Source organism: Chinchilla lanigera, unplaced genomic scaffold (assembly GCF_000276665.1).
Source record: "Chinchilla lanigera isolate Chin_1 unplaced genomic scaffold, ChiLan1.0 scaffold00058, whole genome shotgun sequence".
Taxonomy (NCBI): domain Eukaryota; kingdom Metazoa; phylum Chordata; class Mammalia; order Rodentia; family Chinchillidae; genus Chinchilla; species Chinchilla lanigera.
The window spans coordinates 13,586,014-13,606,912 of record NW_004955459.1 but is presented as its reverse complement, the minus strand read 5'-3'; the positions used below and the strand labels follow the sequence as shown (position 1 = coordinate 13,606,912).

The following is a 20,899-nucleotide window of genomic DNA, read 5'->3' as shown; positions in this document are numbered from 1 at the left end:
GCCCCCTGCAGCTTAAACTTTATCTCCTTCCCTGGCACTACTTTTAGTCTCTGAATTGTGTGTATTGCTGTGTCTGCTACTTACCATAAGGATGATGCAGGTGAAGAACTACACGTGTTCTAGTTACTTTCCACGTTGCTGAGACAAAATACCTGAGGCCACAATTTAACATAACAAAGGGTTTTTATGGCTCACAGTTTTCAGAAGTTTCGGCCCTGCCTCCAGGGTAGGGCAGTGTGGCAGACAGGTGAGGGGGAGTAAAAGCTGATAACCTCATAGCGCCCAGGAGGCAGGGAGAGAGACATGACAGGAGGTGGGATTATAGAAATATCCTTCTGAGTCCTGCTCACAGCAGGGCATCTCTTCCAACTAAGCCCTCTCCTAACAGCACCGGTAGCTGTAAACTCGTCAGTGTACTAGCCCACCGATAATTACAGCACCCCCATTATCCAGCCACCTCCCCATGATCTTATGATTGCACGAGGTTTCAGGGGAACATTCAGATATAAACCATAACTTTGTGGTTCCTCTGTGTCTCGTCTATCTCATCAGTTTGTGACAAGCAAACTGTATGAAAGTAATTTAAAATATTGATAAATATTACTCATACTTTTAATTCTCACCCATATTTATTTTCACTTTCAACTAATATATATTTGGTGTTCACAAAGATTTTCTTTTTTTAAAATGCTAGATTTGTTTGTAAATATTGCTATTTAGTCAAAGTATCAACACCAGGGAGCAAAAGCAGTGATTTTATTTAACTAACAGTTTATTTTACGTAACATGTATTCCATGATATTGAAAATATGCTTTCAACCAGGTGTGGTGGCACACACCCGTAATCTCTGTGCTCACAAGGCTGAGGCAGGAGGATTACTGTGAATTTAAAGGCAATCAGTACTACAGAGTGAGTTCAAACCCAACCTGGACTGCACAGCAAGATTCTATCTAAAAAACAAACAAACAAAACAAAACAAAACAAAAAACTAAAAAATGCTTTTCAAAACAAGACTACTGGGTTCAGTGATCCTGATGAGATTTGTATTATTCATAATAAAGGAAGATATTGAAAAGTGTCTTAGTTACTTTTCTCTTCTTGCTGAGATAAAATACCAGATACCCAAAGTTAAAGGGGGAAAGGTTCATGTAGCACACAGTTTGTAGAGGTTTCAGTCCATAATTGTCTGGCTTGAAGGCAGGGTGGCATGGCAGAAGGGCAACAGTTCATGGCGGAGGAAGACAGCAACAAGAGCAAAAGAGGGACAAAGGACCACAAAGGTTTTCTTGTAATAAAACCTTATAAAAATATTTTTGTAGAGCTCCAGTTTTTGACTATGTGAATCATATTTGCAGTACTATTGTCTCCTGTCCCGTCACCCAAATTCTGAACTGCCTAATAAATAGAAAAACCTTTCAAGTAAGAGGGTCATGACTCCCTCATCTCAGAAAGAATATCATTATACTAGAAAACACTTAGCATCATTGTAACAATGGACTTCAAAAGAAAGCAATTTGCCTATATTGTCTGTTTCACTGGCATTCTTTTATGAAGGTGTTTACACAAAGGTACAATTTCTCACAGTTCAGTATTTGAACTGAGTCAATAGCAAATTGATAATCCTCTTTTAAATGTTCTCCAGGCCGTGGACAAGAATGCTTCTTATAGTGATTCAGTAGTTTAACTGCAGTGCAGAGAAAGCTTTAGTATCCGCATAGAAAACACCTCTAGTTTAAGCATACATTACTAACATGCCCTGCTTTTTTTATTTTCTTAGTGTAACTCTTCTTGATATGAATCCCCATAGGTCATAGGTAATGACTGATGTGTTAAAGAAAAATCTAGTGAAAAGCAGTGAAGAAGAGAAAGATTTACATACTTAATCTACATGATAAATTAGAACATTTTTCCAAAATGAAATCTCTTAGTTGAAATCTCTTAGACAATCACAATTTATTCATGTGTAATCCTGTGACTAAACTTTTGGATCGTGGCTTAATTGGTTCTTTGAAAGTGACTCTTTTGCAAAGCTGTGGTACAAGTCATCAGGTACTAGTCTCTGAAAAACAGTATGCAGAGACATTAACCCATTATGCAGATTTTAATCAACCCAGCTAGTGTTTGGATTATGGCTTTGTTTCCCATTTAAACTTTAAATTTTAAATGTAAACATGATAGAGCCTATCATGTGAATTATGAGTGATATCTCCTTCTTGAGATTGAATGTTAAATTATATAAAATATGAATACAGAGTCCAGTATGCAATGGATGCTTAAATTAAGAATTGTTATTATATAGAGGATCACAGGAAGTTTAATAAACTAGCTGCATTTTTCTCAGCTATATTAATCCCCTGAGTGTCTATGTCAACTATTTTCTTCTTTATGATGCAATATTAAAAATGAATTATTAACAGAACAAAAGCATTAATTACTTAATTTAAACATGCCGTGCCACATAATGCTCCATACTAATATAGAGTTTCTTAGCGTTCTCATCTCAACTGTCTCATGAGCTCCTCAGGGATAGAAATCATATTTATTATGGTCCTTGCATTTGGCAAGGTCACTAATTTATGAGCTTGCACTTAGATGTTGTGCAATAGCTATTTACATACTGACAAATATTATACAGGAATAAGTAACAGTTATCACCTGCAGATCTGCTGTATTTCATCCTACTTGTAATGCTTTTTATTATGACAATAGAAAAGAATACTTAGTGTACTGCCTGTATCAAGGAAGTTACTTAGCAGATGTTTGCTAAATAAGTAGATGGAGCTAATTTTCACTTGCAGAGCATCACACTCACCATTCAGACTTTGCATAATTTTCTTGTTTTAAAGCTCTGGAAAGCTTTAATTATGCCCCAACCCCTTTTTTTCTTCTAGTAATATCTCATGCTCTATCTCTGTTTCTAATATAGTCTAGCATTATTTATTCATTCCATCTTAGCAAATGTGTCCTTGTTAAAATGTACTTGTCACACCAAGTCAGTCCTCTGGGGAATTTTCTGTCTCACAGATGCACACAGCAGTAGCAGGTCATTGAATTGCCTGGTGCACACTTTTCTAGATGAAGTCAAGCGAGTTAATAATGTGCCATCTTTTTACAGCTCTTGTACTGTTAAGAAACATCTTTTTCATGGTCGACTTAGTGTTCTATTTTTTTTTTTTTTTCATTTTTATGTATTCTGTTGGTATTTTCATTGTTTAAAATCAGTCCCTACCGGTGAGCCCAAAGCCCAAGTAGAGTGCTAAAGTACAACTTGTTTTTCTTTTTGTAAGAAGGCTGTGACACTTCTTGTGGGATATTATATTAATATCACTCAAACATGAGTTATAGTGTTACTGTCCATGAGTCCAATGTGAATGAATTAAATACCGCATCTATAAATATAAAGAAATAGGATAGGAAGTTATGTATTGATTGGTGAAAATGTTATGATCAAGTGCTCAAAAGAATCTAATCCTCTAGTTTTCCTAGGAGTGATGCTTCATTGTTTGCTAATATCACTGTTACAATACTGTTATATATAACGATTACACATAATGTGACTTGGCTATATCACTCCTGCAGCCAACCCTCAGTAATTAGCCTTGCTTTAGGAACTACACTGTACTGTAAAGATGATACAGCTCAATTTGGATTGCATGTTCTTTAGCTACTGTCTGAGCCTTCCCATATCTTTCTGTATCCTCAGATTGAATGATAGTACTTCTTAAGACGAGCTTCCAGAAATAAGCTTCGATCACATTTTATGTGGTGCATCGTAATTCTGTCCTCTCCCTTTGCATTCACTCTAACTATCTGCACTTGGTAGCAAGCAGTGGAACATCATTTGCAGGGATGGATGAATATGCAGTTTTTGACTGTGAAAGTGTTTGTCACCAAGGATCTCATCACAGCTCAATTTGGCTTTCATTAAGCAGCAGCCAGTTATTACAAGGAAAGGGCAAAGTGTTTCTAATCTTAAGAGACTTCACTATTACCCCCACACCATGAAATCAGCTTTGCCAAGCCAATATAGGAAGGGAGACTAAACGACAGGAAAACGAGGATCGTTAAAATTGTTAGGAATCCTTCTGCTCACTTTGGCAGCACACATACTAAAAATTTAGGACTCCTACCCATGGAAGGGAGATTAATTCACAGTATATTTACAGCATAATCCATTAATACAGATCTACAGTAAAGCTAAATCTAATTCTCATTGAATATCCCCCTTTTAAATTTCTCTGACATCATACCATCAATAGAAAAGGAAAAAAAGGAAAAGAAACATAACTCTGCTCAACATCCCACACCCACTCCATACCCTTTACATTTTATTGTGGGCATAGGGTTTTATTTTCATTATGGAAAGTTATAAGAGGAGAAGCATTTGAGGTCTGCAGAGAATAGATACATATAGAACAACAACAAAAAAGGGCTGTGATTTTTGAAGAAAAGTTTCATAAAATGAGTAAAAGCTAGATCATAACTCTTTGTAGAGGGCAAACTACTGGCTTTGTGTACATATTCAGACAAGACCAAAATCTTCTAAATAATTATTTCAACCTGTTATAGGTTTGGAAGTAAATCAGAGTTGTTTTCATTATTTTGATCTTCTTTCTCAGTACACTCAAACAAATCTTGTAACAAGCTAATGTCTAACAAAGCAGAAAGCAGATTTATATTTCCCCTACACCACTTCATCTGAAGGAATCTATGTACTTTAGACTTACATATAGGGAAAATCTAGAAATTTCCATAAGAAATATTACAGGAGACTAGCATTCATATGTTGTGCCTAGTTATGTCTCAGTGATTGTTGGGTGGTCTACCTTCTCGAAAACAATAATACACAATAATTCTTTTTCTGAAGATAGATATGCACCTAGCAATCAGGGACAGTGCATTCGGTGATAACTGGATGGGATGAATAGATTCTTTTCACTCACTGGCTCATTTACCTGTTTTGAAGGCCAAGTGCTCATTTGGTAGTTTCCTTTGGTCACTAGACTTTTCTGAGAGAGAGAAAAAAATTCACAGAGGTAAACACATTACTCATCACTTTTTTCAGCTATAGTAGTATGTTCAAGAAAAATTTGTAGTCAGGTATGAGATTTTATAGAATTCAATACAAATCTCAAAATAGATACCAGGAAAACATGTTATTCTTTCTCTATTATGAAGGTGAGGGTAATCTCAGAATTAAGTTATTCCCAAACGAAGGGAAGAATAAAGATTGCTTGTAAAACATATTACTGTAAAAAATGAGAAAATATTTGAAATTTCAGTGCAAAGGGAGAACACTAGTATAACTTCACCAAATAGGTAGCCAGTCTTATTTAATTGAAGATACTGTTGCAACAAGAAGAAATAACAGTCTTCTAGAGAGTGATGATTGACGATATTATATTCGTGCCATGTACATGAAACCACTGGCTTCTTAACTGAGTACTGAAAGATGAAAGCATCCATATACAACCTGAAAATAATAACAAAACAACATAGCTAGGTTAACAACATCTTCCCTAGAATCACAACACGTCAGAGAATAATTTTCACTGAAGAACAGCACACTCACCATGTGTTTTCTTCACGTGTCTTTTGCAATTTTCCTCATCTCTTCTACGATACACTATTATGTCAAATCTAGTAGGTAAGAACAAAAATATATTTTTGCATTATTCACTGTAGTCCTGTTTGAGATTTTGTCACCTTGTCATGAGTGTTATTATCTCTGAGAAAGTGACTTTTAAAAAGAAACAGGATTCTTCAAAGAGAGTAATAACATATCTTGAAGATTCTGTACTTTCAACAAATTATTGAAAGTACTATTTTCAACCATTACTATGAAAGCGTAGGGTATAATATTCCACATTACCTTCACCAACAAATACTTCAACATGCATGATTTTTCCCATCAGAACCATTATTCAACAAATGTTAACTAAGCATTGCATGTTGACATGATATGTGCTAAATCTTGTGAAGGATGCAAAGGTAACACGTACCTGTACTTGACAACGTTCTAGTGGGGAGAGGAGTCCTACTTAATGTTTACATAATTTACACTACAGAGTGAAAAGCAACCTAACAGCTACACAGTAAATTGTGAGAAAGATGGATTTCAGAGGGAATCATGAGCTCCATTCAGTGGCTGTACAAGAAGTAAGGGCACTTTTTACATCAGTTAATGTAGGATGCTGTGGCAGGGGGTTACAGAAGGGCAGAGCAATCATTCAGAATATACAGAAGCAATTTACCTAATTTGCTCAAAGTATAGATGAGGTCAAGTGACGTAAGGGGAGGTGAGGATAGAAAGCATAGGGAAATCAAAATACTATGGTTTGGGAACATCAAATAGAGTAGCTTGATCTTTATTTTGTATTTCAGTGAGGTGTCACTGAAAATTCTAAGGAAAAAGGTTACTTAATTCCAATTATATTTAGGGTAGCAAAGATTGAGTAAGGGTGAGATGGAATGTAGGAAGAAGGATTAGAAGGCCACTGTGGTCAGTCACAGAGGATGTAATAGACTCCCACTCTAGAAGATTTCATATTTTGATTTCTCCGTAACATCAGTACCTGGATTTCCTGGATTTTATCATGAATATACAGACACATTAAAATTAAAGTTTTTTTCCCAAGTACAGTCAATAACTCTTCTCTCTTTTACTTTCAGATATTTCATTACTCATATACAGCTTCATATGTGATTTACAACATACACACTAGGTAAGTTCTTTGCTTTTCTGGTTTTCATAAGCAATGGATCAGATGAATTATTGGTATAGAGATCAACTTTGCTCATGTAAAAATATTCACATTTTTTCAAGGGAAGTTTGGGAGTTAAACCCTCCAGAAGTAGAGGACTCCGTTTTGCAGTATGCAGCCTGGGGTGTCCAAGGGCAGCAGCTGGTAAGCACAAGCATTGGTATGCACCAAATACTACCAATCAAAGCCCTATGGAAAATGTTTACAGAAGTCATATCTTTGTGCAAATGACCTTTATATTTGCTGTTTCTATAAGTTCTTCTATAACTTTCATGTAGTATCTTAACATAAAGATGTATCAGATGATACTAGTATTATCAATAATTAAAAAATGAGTTTGTGAAGTGCTATATGATTAAACTAGTAATTAATAATACATTCTAGAAGAGATCCAAGGATACTAGGGCTTAGGCCATGTCTATTACATAATTTTATGCAAATTTTCATTACCAATTTTTACTCAAAATTTTAAAAAGGTATCGTTTATTCTCAAAGCATTATGCAGAATAACAATTTGTGGATAGAATTAAAGTGATTTTTTCATCAATTATCTTTTAAATATCACAAACTTATAGAAAATTATTTTTTATTTTAAAGAGAGTAGTATATGAGACACAATCAAACAAAAAATACAGTAGCAGCATACCAATATCACAAACATAAACAAGTCAAAGCAAGAACATTCAAAGTGATACAGGATCTCAAGACAAATTAATACACATAAAGAGTGGTTGTTACATTGCATATCGCTATCCTCAACTACATTGCTCAGATTATCAGATGTAAGAATGAAAGATTGCTCAAGCCATTAAAGGGAATAAGAAAATAAGTCTTTGATGAAACATTAGAGATAATACAGAGTTTCACTAGACCAGATGGTAGGAGTTTACCATTATAATTCCATTGCATATTGTTACCTTCAAAGAAAATTCTTGATGTAAAAAGAAATTTAAACAAAATTCTTCTATATATCCTATGGCACTGACATAAACCCTTAATTGTGGAAATACCACAAAGTAAATAGTGTTGCTGATTAGCAGGGCATTTATGTAGTCAAACGTACTAAGCATCATCAAGCAGTCTGCCCAGTGGTTTGCTAGGTAAGTGCATCCATGCCAGTAACAATGAAAATTCCTCTTGCTCCATCGCCTTGCTAACACCTGGACTTTCAAAACTTTTAAATTATCACCCGTATGATGATACCATGCAAAATAGTATTTGCTTGTGGCATTATGAACATGTACTCTTTCCTTGAGCCAGAGAAACTTTCGGTTATTGTGTTCACTCATATGAGAAATATCTATTAATCATTTGTCAATTTTCACCTTTCTCTTGTTTTATTTTAAAGAGAAAGAGAAAAATAAAAATAAAATAAAACATAACTTCAAATCAGACTAATAAGAGAATGGCAATAATTAATACATTGCATATTGTTATCTTCTTAGTAATTACTCAGAGTAGAAGATATAGGTATGAAATATTGTCTAAACATGATACATAATCTTTCTTTTCATAACGATTTTGTGTATATATATATTTTCCCCTTTTTTCTCCCTTCCTTTCACCTTTCTTTCAACAGTTTCTCTTTGCTTTTGAAGTTTCTTCCCAATTCACAATATCTATTGTACATTATTCATTCAGCTTCTCACATTAGTCAGGCCATGTGATGTTTACATATATGGGTCAGACTTAGTTCACTTATCAGTATAGTTTCAAGTTGTATCCATTTACCTATAAAAGTCTGAAGCATATCCTTCCTTATGGTTGATTCATAATCCATTATATAAAAGCACCACACCTTTTTATTCTATTCCTCAGTTGATGGGCCTTTAGGTTGTTTCCAAGGTTTAGCTATTACAAATTGTGCTGCTATAAACATGGCACACATATACTGCTTTGGTATGATGTGTTTAATTGTTCTGGGAAGATACCTAGAAGGAGAATAACTGGGCTGAATAAGACCTCTATTCCTAGTTTTTGTTTTTTTTTTTTTTTTTTTTAAGAAATCATTCTGATTTCCACACTGGTTTCACCAGCTACCCTCCCAAGAGTGGAGACATGTTCCTTTTCCCCCACTGTCCCTACAGCATTTGTTACTGGTTGATTTCTTGATAGTAGCCATTCTTGATCAAAGAGCATATCAGAAAGTCGAAATATGTCCCCTGTTTATGGATAGGAAGAAGCAACATACATAAAATGGCCCTACTCCCAAAATAATTATACAGATTTAATGCAATCCCAATCAAAATATGATCAGCATAGCTCACAGAACTAGAAAAAACATTCTGAAAATGCATTTGGAACCAGAAGAGACCTAGACTAGCAAAGGCAATTCTGGGCAACAAAAGCAAATCAGGGGACATCACAATCCCTGACCTGAAATTATACTACAAACCTACCATGATAAAATCAGCATGGTATTGGCAACCAAACAGACTTGAGGATCAGTAGAACATCATAGAAGATGCAGACAGAACTCCAAACACACTCAAATACCTTACCTTTGACAAAAGAGCCAAACAAGTTCACTGGAAGGAAGCTAGTATCTTTATAAATCATGTTAGAAAAACTGACTCTTCACATGCTGAAGACTAAAACTAGACCATGTCTGTCATCATGCACTAAAGTCAAGATGGATCAAAGATCTAAATATTAAAACACAAATGCTAAATCTACTAGAAGAGAAAATAGGCAGAAATCTTGAAGACATAAGTCTAAGCAGAGACTTCATAAACAAAACCTAGACCACTGGGAAATACTACATGGGAAATACTACAAAGAAGCAACAAATGGGATCTCACCTTATTAAAAAGCTTTTGCACAACAAAAGAAATTACCAACAGATTGAAAAGAAAACTCACAGAGTGAGAAAAAATTATAGCCAGTTGTCACTCAGACAAAGGACTAATATATGGAACATATAAAGGATTGAAAAAAGCAGACACCCCACCCCAAATCCAAAGAATAGTCCAAATGGACATCTGAGGTGGATACACATTTTCTTCCCTTTTTAAATAAAAAGAGTTTATGTATTCTAGATTCTCATTCATAACTGCATCTATTTTCATTCAGTTTTTGCCTTTACCTTTTAACATTTTGTCTGGTTTCATTTCTACAAACATAGTTTGAGTTATCATATGTGTGGTTTGTATTTCCTGTATTACAACCTTACAATGCCATTGTAATTTAGCTTCAATCATATTCTTCTAGAGTTTTTCAAATACATTATTCATATTTGAGTTGTTAATCTGTCTGATGCTGCTTGTTGTGTGTGGGGTTAAGCCCCTGTTCATTTCATGGTTGTTCCATTTGCCCAGCAATTTTCAGGCACTTTTATTGACCACTTGATCTATGGGGACTCATCTCCCGGGCCATGTACCACATCTGAGTGAGCTGTCTCCTGCTCTCTAGTTTGCTTCAACTGCTTTGTCTCACCATGTCTCAAGATACATGTGTGTTAATTAAAATAAGACTTATTTTCTGATAAGGCAGGTGCACATGTTTCATTTTTTAATTTCAGATGTATTTTGGATTTTTTCTTACTTTTTAATCTTTCATGTACTCCAACGATTTTTTTTTTTTTTTGGTATTCAGAATCAAACTGATGACCTTAAGCTTGCCAGGCACGAGCTTATGCCGCTGAGCTACATCCCCAGCTTAAACTTTCATGTGAATGTCAAAATTGGCTTTCAGTTCACATGCACACTTTTTGGAAGCTTGAAAAATATTACCTTGGACTTTTATGTACAGTTTTGGAAATTAACATATTTCAGGACAGTGCATCTTCATTGCATTTTATATATTTTAAATTAATTGGGCTCCTTTAATAGCTCAATTACACATTATAATTTTCTACCTAAGTATTTACACCTTAAATTTAAGCTATTATTTTAATTACATATATATTCTTTCCTTTTTATATCTGTTTGTTACTGGTAATTGAATAGAAATGTATTCAAATTGTTATTCATGGCTATTCCTGGCTAAGTGCAATTAGAAATACAGTTTATTTCATTGTACACTGTTATATTCTTGGCCTAAAATAAATTATTGCTCTTCTATTTTAATTTTTATACTTCATATTTTAAAAGTCATCCTGTAATTGTTAACATGTGACTGAACAGAGATATTGTGGTTTCTTTTTGTTTATGTGGGAAAACCTTTAAAAATATTCAATTATGGTTATAAAATTAAATTTTAAATTTTAAAAAATTAAGTTTAGTAAGTGATATATTTCTAAAAATTACCTAAATTTATAATTTTGCCATATTTTATTATATTCTTTTATTATCTTTTAATCTTTACATTTGGCATTTTATTTTGACATCTAATGTAATTTATAAGAACTTTCTCCTTTTTCTTATCAACTTTGGTTAATGTTTTTAAACTTTATGTGTATTTCCTGAATACACAAAATTTTAAACTTATTTGATCCTACATATTATGATGTTAGTGTTTTAATTTCTTATATAAAGAGACACTAAAATTCTATATTATGCTCACTAATAATATTAACTCAAAAAGTTTCACAGTAACAGTATTTTAATGTGATTTTATTTTAATATTTTTCAATTTTCTTTGTAGTATCTTTCTTCAGGTTTGTTATTGATTTGTTTTTAAATTATGATAATATGAAAATGATATTAAAACTAATTTATAGTGTTTATAAGCAGGTCTATAATGAAGACTGAAATTGAAGAGATTTGTTTAATGATTTAGTAGAAATTATTATAAATTTATCTATAATGAGAAGTTTTATTTATTTTTCATGAGATAGCACAGAGCTCTGTATGCACCTATCAGACAAGTCTTAATAATTTTAACAATTTCCTTTATATCTTTATAAAGATATCACATTTCCTTTATATATAAGATTTTATATTGTGTAATTTCAGTTGTTTTTAATTTCATACTGAAATTAGATTCTTGATACTTTAATCAGGATACACATTTGCCCTATTGACCTTTCACAACTGTAGTTGAATAACTCTAACTCTAAATTTTAAAATAATTTTTTAACAGAGTTTTGTAGATTTTTTTAAAGAAATTAAAATTGCTACTTCTACAGCACCTAGGTGACTCAGACATATTTTTTGTTTTCTGTGAGCCGCAATTTCCTCATTTTTAAAATGGAAATATTTCCAATGTTATATGATTATATCATTGAGTAATAGAACTATATTAGTAAAGTTTATATATTTAATTTCTTTATTCTATTTTTAAATGTAAGAAGACTTTCTTAAGCTAACTGATGAAATAAAGAAATAAAATTAAATATTTCACATCACAACAAGGTTCTAGAATAATCTTCTATTACTAAATGATATTCTTTTTTACTGGGAATAATTCTGGACATGGAAATGCTCTGGAAGCCAATACACTTCAGATATGGTCTGTGTGAGTGGCTGGTCATATGACCCTGGTCAAGTCATTTCCACTTTTTAGTTCATCTTCTTTACCAGTAGAATGACACATTTAACTCTGCTTTTTGGCAAATTTAATTAAAATACTTTATTTTAAAGAAAACATATCTGAAAATTTTAATTTTCACAGTTACTGAGATAAAGTAGGTAAATATATGGAAGGTTAGAAAATAGACAGTCAGACTATAACAGATTTTGTTAATTTTTCCAGTTCATAGTTTGCAGTTTGAAATATTTCATGTCATCTGGCTATAAATTAGTATTTTGACATATGAAAACGTGTTTCATATATAAACTTTTCTTTTCTTGGTGGATTCTTTCCTTTAACATGCAAATTTTCTGCTAAACAGAACATGAACACTAAAAGCTTTTTAAAATATAGAAAAGAATCAAACAAAATGTATTATGTTACCGTGGTCTTGAATTTTCCATACATTTAATGTAGTTGCACAGACCTAGATCAAAAGACATCTACAAATAAAAGCTTACTTGAAATTATTTTGTGCATGCACAAAGTTGGATACATCATATTTTAAGCTGCCCAAATATTCTTATGATTGTGCTTTATGAAGAAGTCCTACAAAAATATTTGCATTCACTGTCATTTCCCCACTAACTATGTAAGAAGAATTTTAATATCTTATGGGATTTCAGTTTACCAGTTCTATGGAGCACTAAACCTTTTAAACTTTGTAAAAGCACTCTCAAAATCCTTCAGTAAAGTTTGGGAAGATCCCTGTCAGGGTTCTATTTTATGGGTGTGCAGACACGCAGCCAGATAAAGGACATATCTTTATAAGTGACTAATGATCTGTTTTATGTGCATATAACAAGTTTGTCAATAGTTGAAGCCCATAGTAAATTCAGCAATAAAGTTTTATTAGAGATGAGTCATTATAATACTTTAATTACTTTTGCCTTAAATAGGTTAAAGTGTAATATAGTGCTTACTGACCAGGGATAATTATGTCTTTATCTTTAATTTTCAGTTTCTAATCTTACTTGCTATAAAATAATGAATAGCAGTAGAGTAGGAGGGTGAGGTATGCACTCAGTTTATGATAAGGAGGGCTTAAGTTACAACTCGATTGAACAGAATGTGCAATTATACTAAGTGTGAGACAGTTTGGCTGTGAGAATATTTTTGGGTAAAAGGAACTTGAAGCAGTAAAAGGTGTACTGATCAGAAAGGCTAGTGAGCAAAGCATTTTGACTATCAGAAATATTTCATTCAAAAATGGTTTGGGGAATAATTCTACAAAGATGTGAAGTAAGAAGCACCAAAAAGTTGGCTGTAAACCTAGGCAATAATTACACTAATTGACATGTAATTATTTGGAACTTTAGAATCTATTGAAAGTTTATAAATTCCATGAAAAAGGTGGGACATACATTTCTAGTTAATCTCAACCGATTTCAACAGTTAACTAAACAACGGTTAGTGGCTACTTGCCCCTGAAACCAACCTCCTGGCAGGCAGCTTGACCTCTGATCCTGCAGCAGTCATGCCGCCTGTGGGAACCAGGGTAGGCAGTGCAGAATGGATCCTGCAGGCCATGGATTGGGGATTTGTGTTGTCCTTGATGAGTGCTGCTTCTCACTGTGGAGCTGCAGACACAGGAGCAGGCAGCCATTCTTTAACCCCTTCAACACCACCTTAGAAACCGTTTCCCTCAAGCTAAAGTGACTTCCAGTGTGTTTAAAAAGGCCAGTCCCCTTTCCAGCTAAAATATTTGGCCTTCAAATGCAACTGGCCTTATAGAATGATGAGACCTGAGAATCTGTTAGGTTTATAACTGAGTCTGACTCTCAGAGTGGACACAGCCTGCAATATATAAACCAAACAATCACAAAGGAAGAAATCATCAAACAGAAAACCATGGGGAAAGAGGACAATGCTATTCTAGAGATAGCAAATTATTAGATTCAAATGTTCACCAAAAAGCCTTAGGAAACAATAAGAAGTTAGGAAATGTGGCCTACTTAAAAAAAATATAATATTCCTGATGAAGAACAGATTTCAGACCTGCTAGTAAAAGACTAAAAGAGTTGAGCTTCACAGTGGAAGACATAGGGTAACAAAACATGTGCTACATGAACAAAATACGAGCATCATTAAAGCAACAGGAAACTTTTAAAGACACTAAGTAAAAGATATAGAGCTGAAATTATAATAAATAAAACGATACTGAATGATGCATGACACATTTGAATAAGCAGCAGAATCAGGGAGTGTTAGGAGCACAGTTCAAATCACTGAGCCTCAGGAAAATATAACCTAAGAGACAAGTAGTAAACCAATATATTGTCTCTGGGAGTGTCAGAGTAGAAAAGACAAAGGGTAGAACAGATTACACGAAGAAATAATAACCAAAACCTTTCTAAATTTGTTGAAAGACAAAAGTATAAATATCACTGAAGCACAACAAAGTCCAAGTATGATGCACTCGTACCCACAATAAGTTATAATGTAACCAAACTATCAAAGGCAAAGACAATAATAAAATCTTGAAAGCATGTGAAAAGGGCTTATCCTATAAAAGGGACGGTCAGTGAGATTATCAGCAGATTTCTCTTCAGAAGTGTTGGAGGCCAGAAGACAGTAGGAATGATATAATAGCTCAGTGTGCTAAAAGAACAACAAAATTGTCAGCTAAACAACCATTTGATGGCAAAATGTTCATTCAAAATTAGTGGAAATATTATGACATTGTGAGGTAAATAAAAGCAGAGAGAGTTACTAGACCAAAACTTTAAGAACTGCTAACAGGAGTTCAACATCTTGAAATGAAAGCAATTAAGCATTAACTTTAATCCATATGAAAATATATATATCTAAATTAAACTAAATTGTTGATAATTGTAAAAACTAGTATTTTTATAACAACTGTTTATAAATATACTCCTTTTCATACTATTTAAAAAGTTAATGCAGTAATAGTAGCCTAAAAAGTAGAATTATTTAAAATTGTAACCTTAAAATTTGATTTTCTAAACCTTCAGAGACTAATCATTAAAAATTTATTAGCTAATATCTTGGCACACAATTCACAGACTTGAAATTTTGTGTTATAGTAACTAAATGGCATAAGAACAGAGCTAAAGGTGAGCAATTCTTAAGAAGCTATTGAAGTTAAACTGGAAAAAATTTAAGTTAGTTATAATTTAAGAGATTATATGCAATCACTAAGGTAACATGAAAGAAAATAGTAATAGAATATACTCAAAAAGAAATAAGAGAATTAAAATATTTAATGATAAAAATTTGCTAAAATTGCAAGAGGCAATAGTGTAGGAAATTAGGGTCAAAGATCTATAAGACATATAGAAAATGAATAATGGAAGAATATAACTAAGTCACTTCCTATCAGTAAGTACTTCTTACATAAATGAATTAGATTCTCCAAAAAAGATGAGGATTTGCAAGATATGTTTTAAAAATTATCCAAGTTTGTGTTCTCCAGATGATATCAAAGACTCAAATAGGTTGAAAGTGAAATATATTTCTTGGGAATGGTAGCTAAGAGAGCAAAGGTAGAAATATGAAAAAATAAAACCAGTAGTGATGGCAGATGCCTGCAGTTCCAGAGCTCTGGAAGGCCAGGGCAGGATGATTGCAAGTGGAACCCCAGCCTTGGCTAATTAGCCATTAGCAAGCCCCTGTCTCAAGGTTATAATAAGACTAGGGATAGAGCTCAGTGCCAAGGCCGGGGAGTTGGTCCTTACTACCTCCAAGAGAAAAAGAATTTAGATAAACAAGTATTATAAGAGAAATAATTTACTATTAGTGAATACAGCAGATATAACAGTTACAATCATTTCTTCATCTAATGACAAGCCATCAAAACACGGAAAATGTTTACATAAGTAAGAACAAATTAATATTTTCATAACAACAGTTAGTTACTTCAATATCTTTCTCAATAATAGATACAGGAATGATACAGAAGATTCAAGAAGTAGCGCCATAAACCAACCAGATCTACCAGATACTAATGTGCTTGAACAATATGATGAACAGCTAAGTTTTTGATAAATAATTACTATATATTGACAGTACTCATGCTCACAATATTTTCACACACTTATCTCATCATTCTTGCCATTTTCTGAAGCAATTTTGGAACTCTTTTTCACGAATGTCTTTATTTGTACAGTCATGGTTGCCTCAATGTCTTAAATTGGTTCAAACCTTTTCATTCACTTCGACTTTGGGAAAAAGTCAGAGGAAGCAACCCAGCTGATCCGGGGACTATGGTAGGTTAAAACCTTTACATAAGTTGCCGTAAAAGTTTTGTCACTAGCTAGCCTGAGTCATGGCTTTTGGTAATGATGGAAATTAAAACTAAAGCACAAATTTATAAGAAAAAGCTTTAATTAGAAAGTAAAAGAAAATAATTAAATGGTAAAGGGATTTAGTTTGAGAAACTGAAAAAAGATCAGGCCCTTAAAGAAAAAGATGACAAATAAAATAGGCTTCCAGTATGAAGAGCTGCAGGGGCCAGACTCTGCTGAAGGGTTTGAAAATCCCCCAGCTTTGCGAAGGGAAGAGGTCTGCTTTAAGGATCATCTAGGGACCTGGGGTCTGGAGGGTCTTTACCCCAATGCTGGGTTCTATGTCCGGGATTTTCATGGCTGAGGTGTGGTTCAGTTTCAAGGGAAGGACTGGATCAATTTGTGCTGGTTTCAGTTATGTTTTATTTTTTATGGAATTTAGGTGATTACAGGTTTAGAACACTGACTGGACAATTTTGGGGGTAGTTGAATATCCCTTTAAGTCCCTTAGCTTCATATCCTCACTCTTGAAGGGGGATGAGATCATGTAAATATAGAGCTAGTCAACCCTGTCCTGTCAGCTCTTAGACAGTCACTCCCTAAATGACAAACATACCTGTATGCTGAGCTGAGAGGGAATTGGACCCAAGATTTCAGTGACAAAATATACAAAATGAAGGTCAAGGTTTGTTTTGCTTTTAGTTACCTATAGAGCATCTTACTTAGGCTCTAGTGAAGAGTCACAGTTTTTTGGATTACGTTAGAAGACAAAATAGATCTCACATCAAAAAATACAGTATTGTAACACAAGGCAACAGAAAAAGGGCAAACTAAAACCAAAAATAGTAGATGAGAAAATAATAATAAAGATTAGAGCAGAGACAAATAGAGAATAGAAAAACAATAGAGAAAAATCAATGAATGCAAAACTCAATTCTACAAAAGGATAAGTGATGATAAAAATCTTTAATTAGATTGACAAAATGAAGAAAATTGAGAATTATATTGTGAGATCAAGATTCAAGTGGGGAAATATAATTGCCTGAACAGAAATAAAAAATTGTAAGCTGGTGCTACAAGCCATTACACAGCAATAAACTTGATAATCATATAAAATAAAAAATTCTTAAAAACACCAAACCTACCAAGACGAAATCATGAAGAAATAAAAGAAATTTAAGTAGGCCTAAAGTTAATACAAGTATTATATCAATATCAAAATTCTAATAAAAGGTCTGGACCTGATAACTTGACTGGTAGTTTATCCTGAACTTTTAAAATGACTTCTTTTTTTACCAAAAATTGGAGGAAGAGACAATTTCTAACCCATTCTGTGATGGCAAACTTACCCCGACACTGAAACTAAAAATGCTGAAATGAAATCGAGTGGGATTTATTTCTGGAATGCCACAATTGTTCCACTCCTAAAAACTTCTCCAATATTATAATAATACAGCGGAATGAAGAGAAAATACTTATTCCAATTGATGCACAAACATTTGACCAATTTAAACCACTTGGATAAGAAAAATCATCCAACAAAGTAGAAATATAAGCAAACCCTCTAAACATAGTAAATGCTATACATTTAAAAAAAACCAGGGCTGGGGATTTAACTCAGCGGCACAGTGCCTGCCTGGCAAGCGCAAGGTCATGAGTTCGATTCCTGGTACCGGAGAAAAACAAAATTAAAAAAAAAGACAAAACCAAAAAAAAAAACCTATACATGTTCAGGAGAGATGTAATTTGGGGCTGGGGATTTAGCTCAGCAGCAAAGCGCCTGCCTGGCAAGGGCAAGGTAGTGAGTTCGGCTCCTGATACCGGAGAAAAACCAAAAAAAAAAAAAAAAAAAAAAAACAGTGATTTTCATATTAATGGAAAAATATTGAAGGACTTTCCTCTCAGGTCAGGAACAAGACAAGAATACATTTTTGACACTCATGTACATCTTAATACATGAAGTCCTTGAAAATATAATTAAGCAATAAAAAACAAGTGAAAAACATCCAAATTAAAATGATGAAAATAAAATTGTCTGTACACACAAGTGTTATGATTCCACATGTAGAAAAACTTAAAATTCCATAGATTCCAAAGCATTCTAGAACTAATAAACACATTCATCAAAAGATGAAATAGCACAGAAAAAAATCAATCTGCTACACTAACACTAGACAATATGAAATGGAAGATGATAAAGCAATTCTATTCATAATATGACAGAAAAATACTAAAGAATTGATTAAAATGGTGAAAGACTTTTACAATGAAAACTGCAAAACTTTTGTGAAAGTAATGATGGAAGTCTAAAAGCATGTGATCTTCCAGGATTAGAAAACTTAATGTGATTATTTCAGCTACCAGAAGCAGTGTACGAAATCCAATAATTTTTTTTTGAAAATAAAATATTCTATCCTGAAATGTATGTGCAACTTTCGGGTGCTCCAAATAAACCAAAACATTTCTGAAGAAACAAACAGAAATTTGAAAGATTCATATTGGCCAATGAAAGTGTAGCAAATCAGAAATAAACTCTCATATATAATTAAATAAGGTGCTAGAAACCATTTGGTGGAGAGAGACAGAGAGAGACAGAGAGATACAGAGAGACAGAGAGAGAGGGAGAGAGAGAAGTCTTTTCAACAAATGGTAGCAGAAAAATTGAATGTCCACATACAAATAATGAAGCCTTACCAAACAACACATCTATAATTTAAACTTGACTAAGATCTTAGCATGAGGAAAAATTATTAAACTCTTAGAAGAAAATACAGAGTTATAGCTTCAAGACTTTTAAAAAATTAAAGAAAAGAAAATCATTTTGCAACAGTCTCTTGGATATTACATGAAAGAAAATGAAGTAAAAAGAAAATAACATTTATTTTCATGAAAATTAAAAACATTTGTGTATTAAGCATACTATCAATAAAGTGAAAAGGCAATCTACAAACTAGGAAATATTTTCAAGTCATATATCCAAAATGTGTTTGATATCTAATATATAGAGAGAAGTTTCTTAAAACATACTAAAAACCAAGTGATTCAAAAACTGACATTACAATTAGGCTTTTGCCCAAAGATGGTACTTTAACGGTCAATAAACTTATGAAAAATATGAAACATAATTAAATATTAGGGAAATGAAAATCAAAGACAAAAAGATATCACATCTCTGCCATTAGAGTAACTACCAAAAAACTTGAACATAACAAAAGCTGGCAATGATGTGGACAAATTGGAATACTTGTCCATTGTTGATGGGAATGTAAAATGATATAATGTTATGGAAAACAGCATGCTAGGTGCTCATAAAATTATAAATGGATTTAATATGCTCCAGTAATTCCAATTCTAGCTGTTTATTAAAAGTACTGAAATCTGGATTTTAAAGGGATATTAACATTCGTATGGTCTTTGGAAGGATATTAACAATAAAAGAACTTCAATATCCTTGGAGAGCTGGATATGAAGAACATGTGCTATACATGTAGCATGCAATACTATTGAGCCTTAGTAAAGGGTTTTGTGCATGAACTGCAATGAGAGTTGTACAATCAAAAGAATGTACTTAACAGTGCTGTACTATACACTTAAGTGGTAAATTTATACCATGTCTTTTACAATTTTCAAAAATGGTAAACAAGACATAGATCAGCATGCCCATAACCTGAAAGTGTTTGTTTGCTTTTTTAATGAAGTGGTAAACCCTAAAATAAGAAAAAAACAAGTTAGGCATTTAGTTAAAAAGGCTTCTACATAAAGACAGTGTGTCATTTTCTTTAAAAAGAACAATTTTGCCCCAATAATGGGAAAGATGACGAATACAGGTTGGACATACTGCTGATTCATAAGGTAATAACTGACTTTAATGGGACATGCACACATACAAACATGCACACATACACACACACACACACACATGCGGTTAAAATATGTCAAACTTCTCAACTGGTGTTTTCAAATTGTTCAGGTGTATATTTTCCTTCAAATGTCACATATGTATATGTGACAGGAAATATATTCCCATATCAGAAGAATGATACAACAATGTATATGTGTGGAAAAGAAAAAACATGAAAGTATAATATGCAATTTAAAGGAAAATTAATTTTCATTATCATGTAAAAATCACCCACCCTTCAGGTAATCAACCCCACTAATGTCTTAGTGTCTAATAATCAAATAGGATGTTTTCAACTTTTTACTTAAATTGATACTAGTCAAGTGTCCAGTCCAATAAATTAATACATCTACAAAAAAATAGAAAAATAACTTTTACTCCTCAATAAGATCATAATTCAGAGTATTATCTTCCTCTTCAGAGTTGCTTATATTGATATAAAGAGAAAATAAAGCAACTTAAATACTGTTAGCTGGAGATGTGTTGCTTTTCAACTTGCTTGGGCTGACCTTATTAGAGGTCACTTGATAAGTGT

At 33.1% G+C, this 20,899-nt stretch overlaps 1 protein-coding gene across 3 annotated transcripts in view; it reads left to right on the top strand.

Moving 5' to 3' along the window:
* The window catches only part of Dpp10 (dipeptidyl-peptidase 10 (non-functional)), a 1,310,731-nt gene that overhangs the window by 1,160,583 nt on the left and 129,249 nt on the right, over positions 1 to 20,899 (top strand). For all 3 annotated transcript variants that reach the window (XM_005397695.2, XM_005397696.2, XM_005397697.1), the window contains exons 6-7: positions 6,674 to 6,726; positions 6,828 to 6,909. In XM_005397695.2, coding sequence (XP_005397752.1) covers positions 6,674 to 6,726; positions 6,828 to 6,909 — 135 coding nt within the window. The remainder of the gene's footprint in view (positions 1 to 6,673; positions 6,727 to 6,827; positions 6,910 to 20,899) is intronic.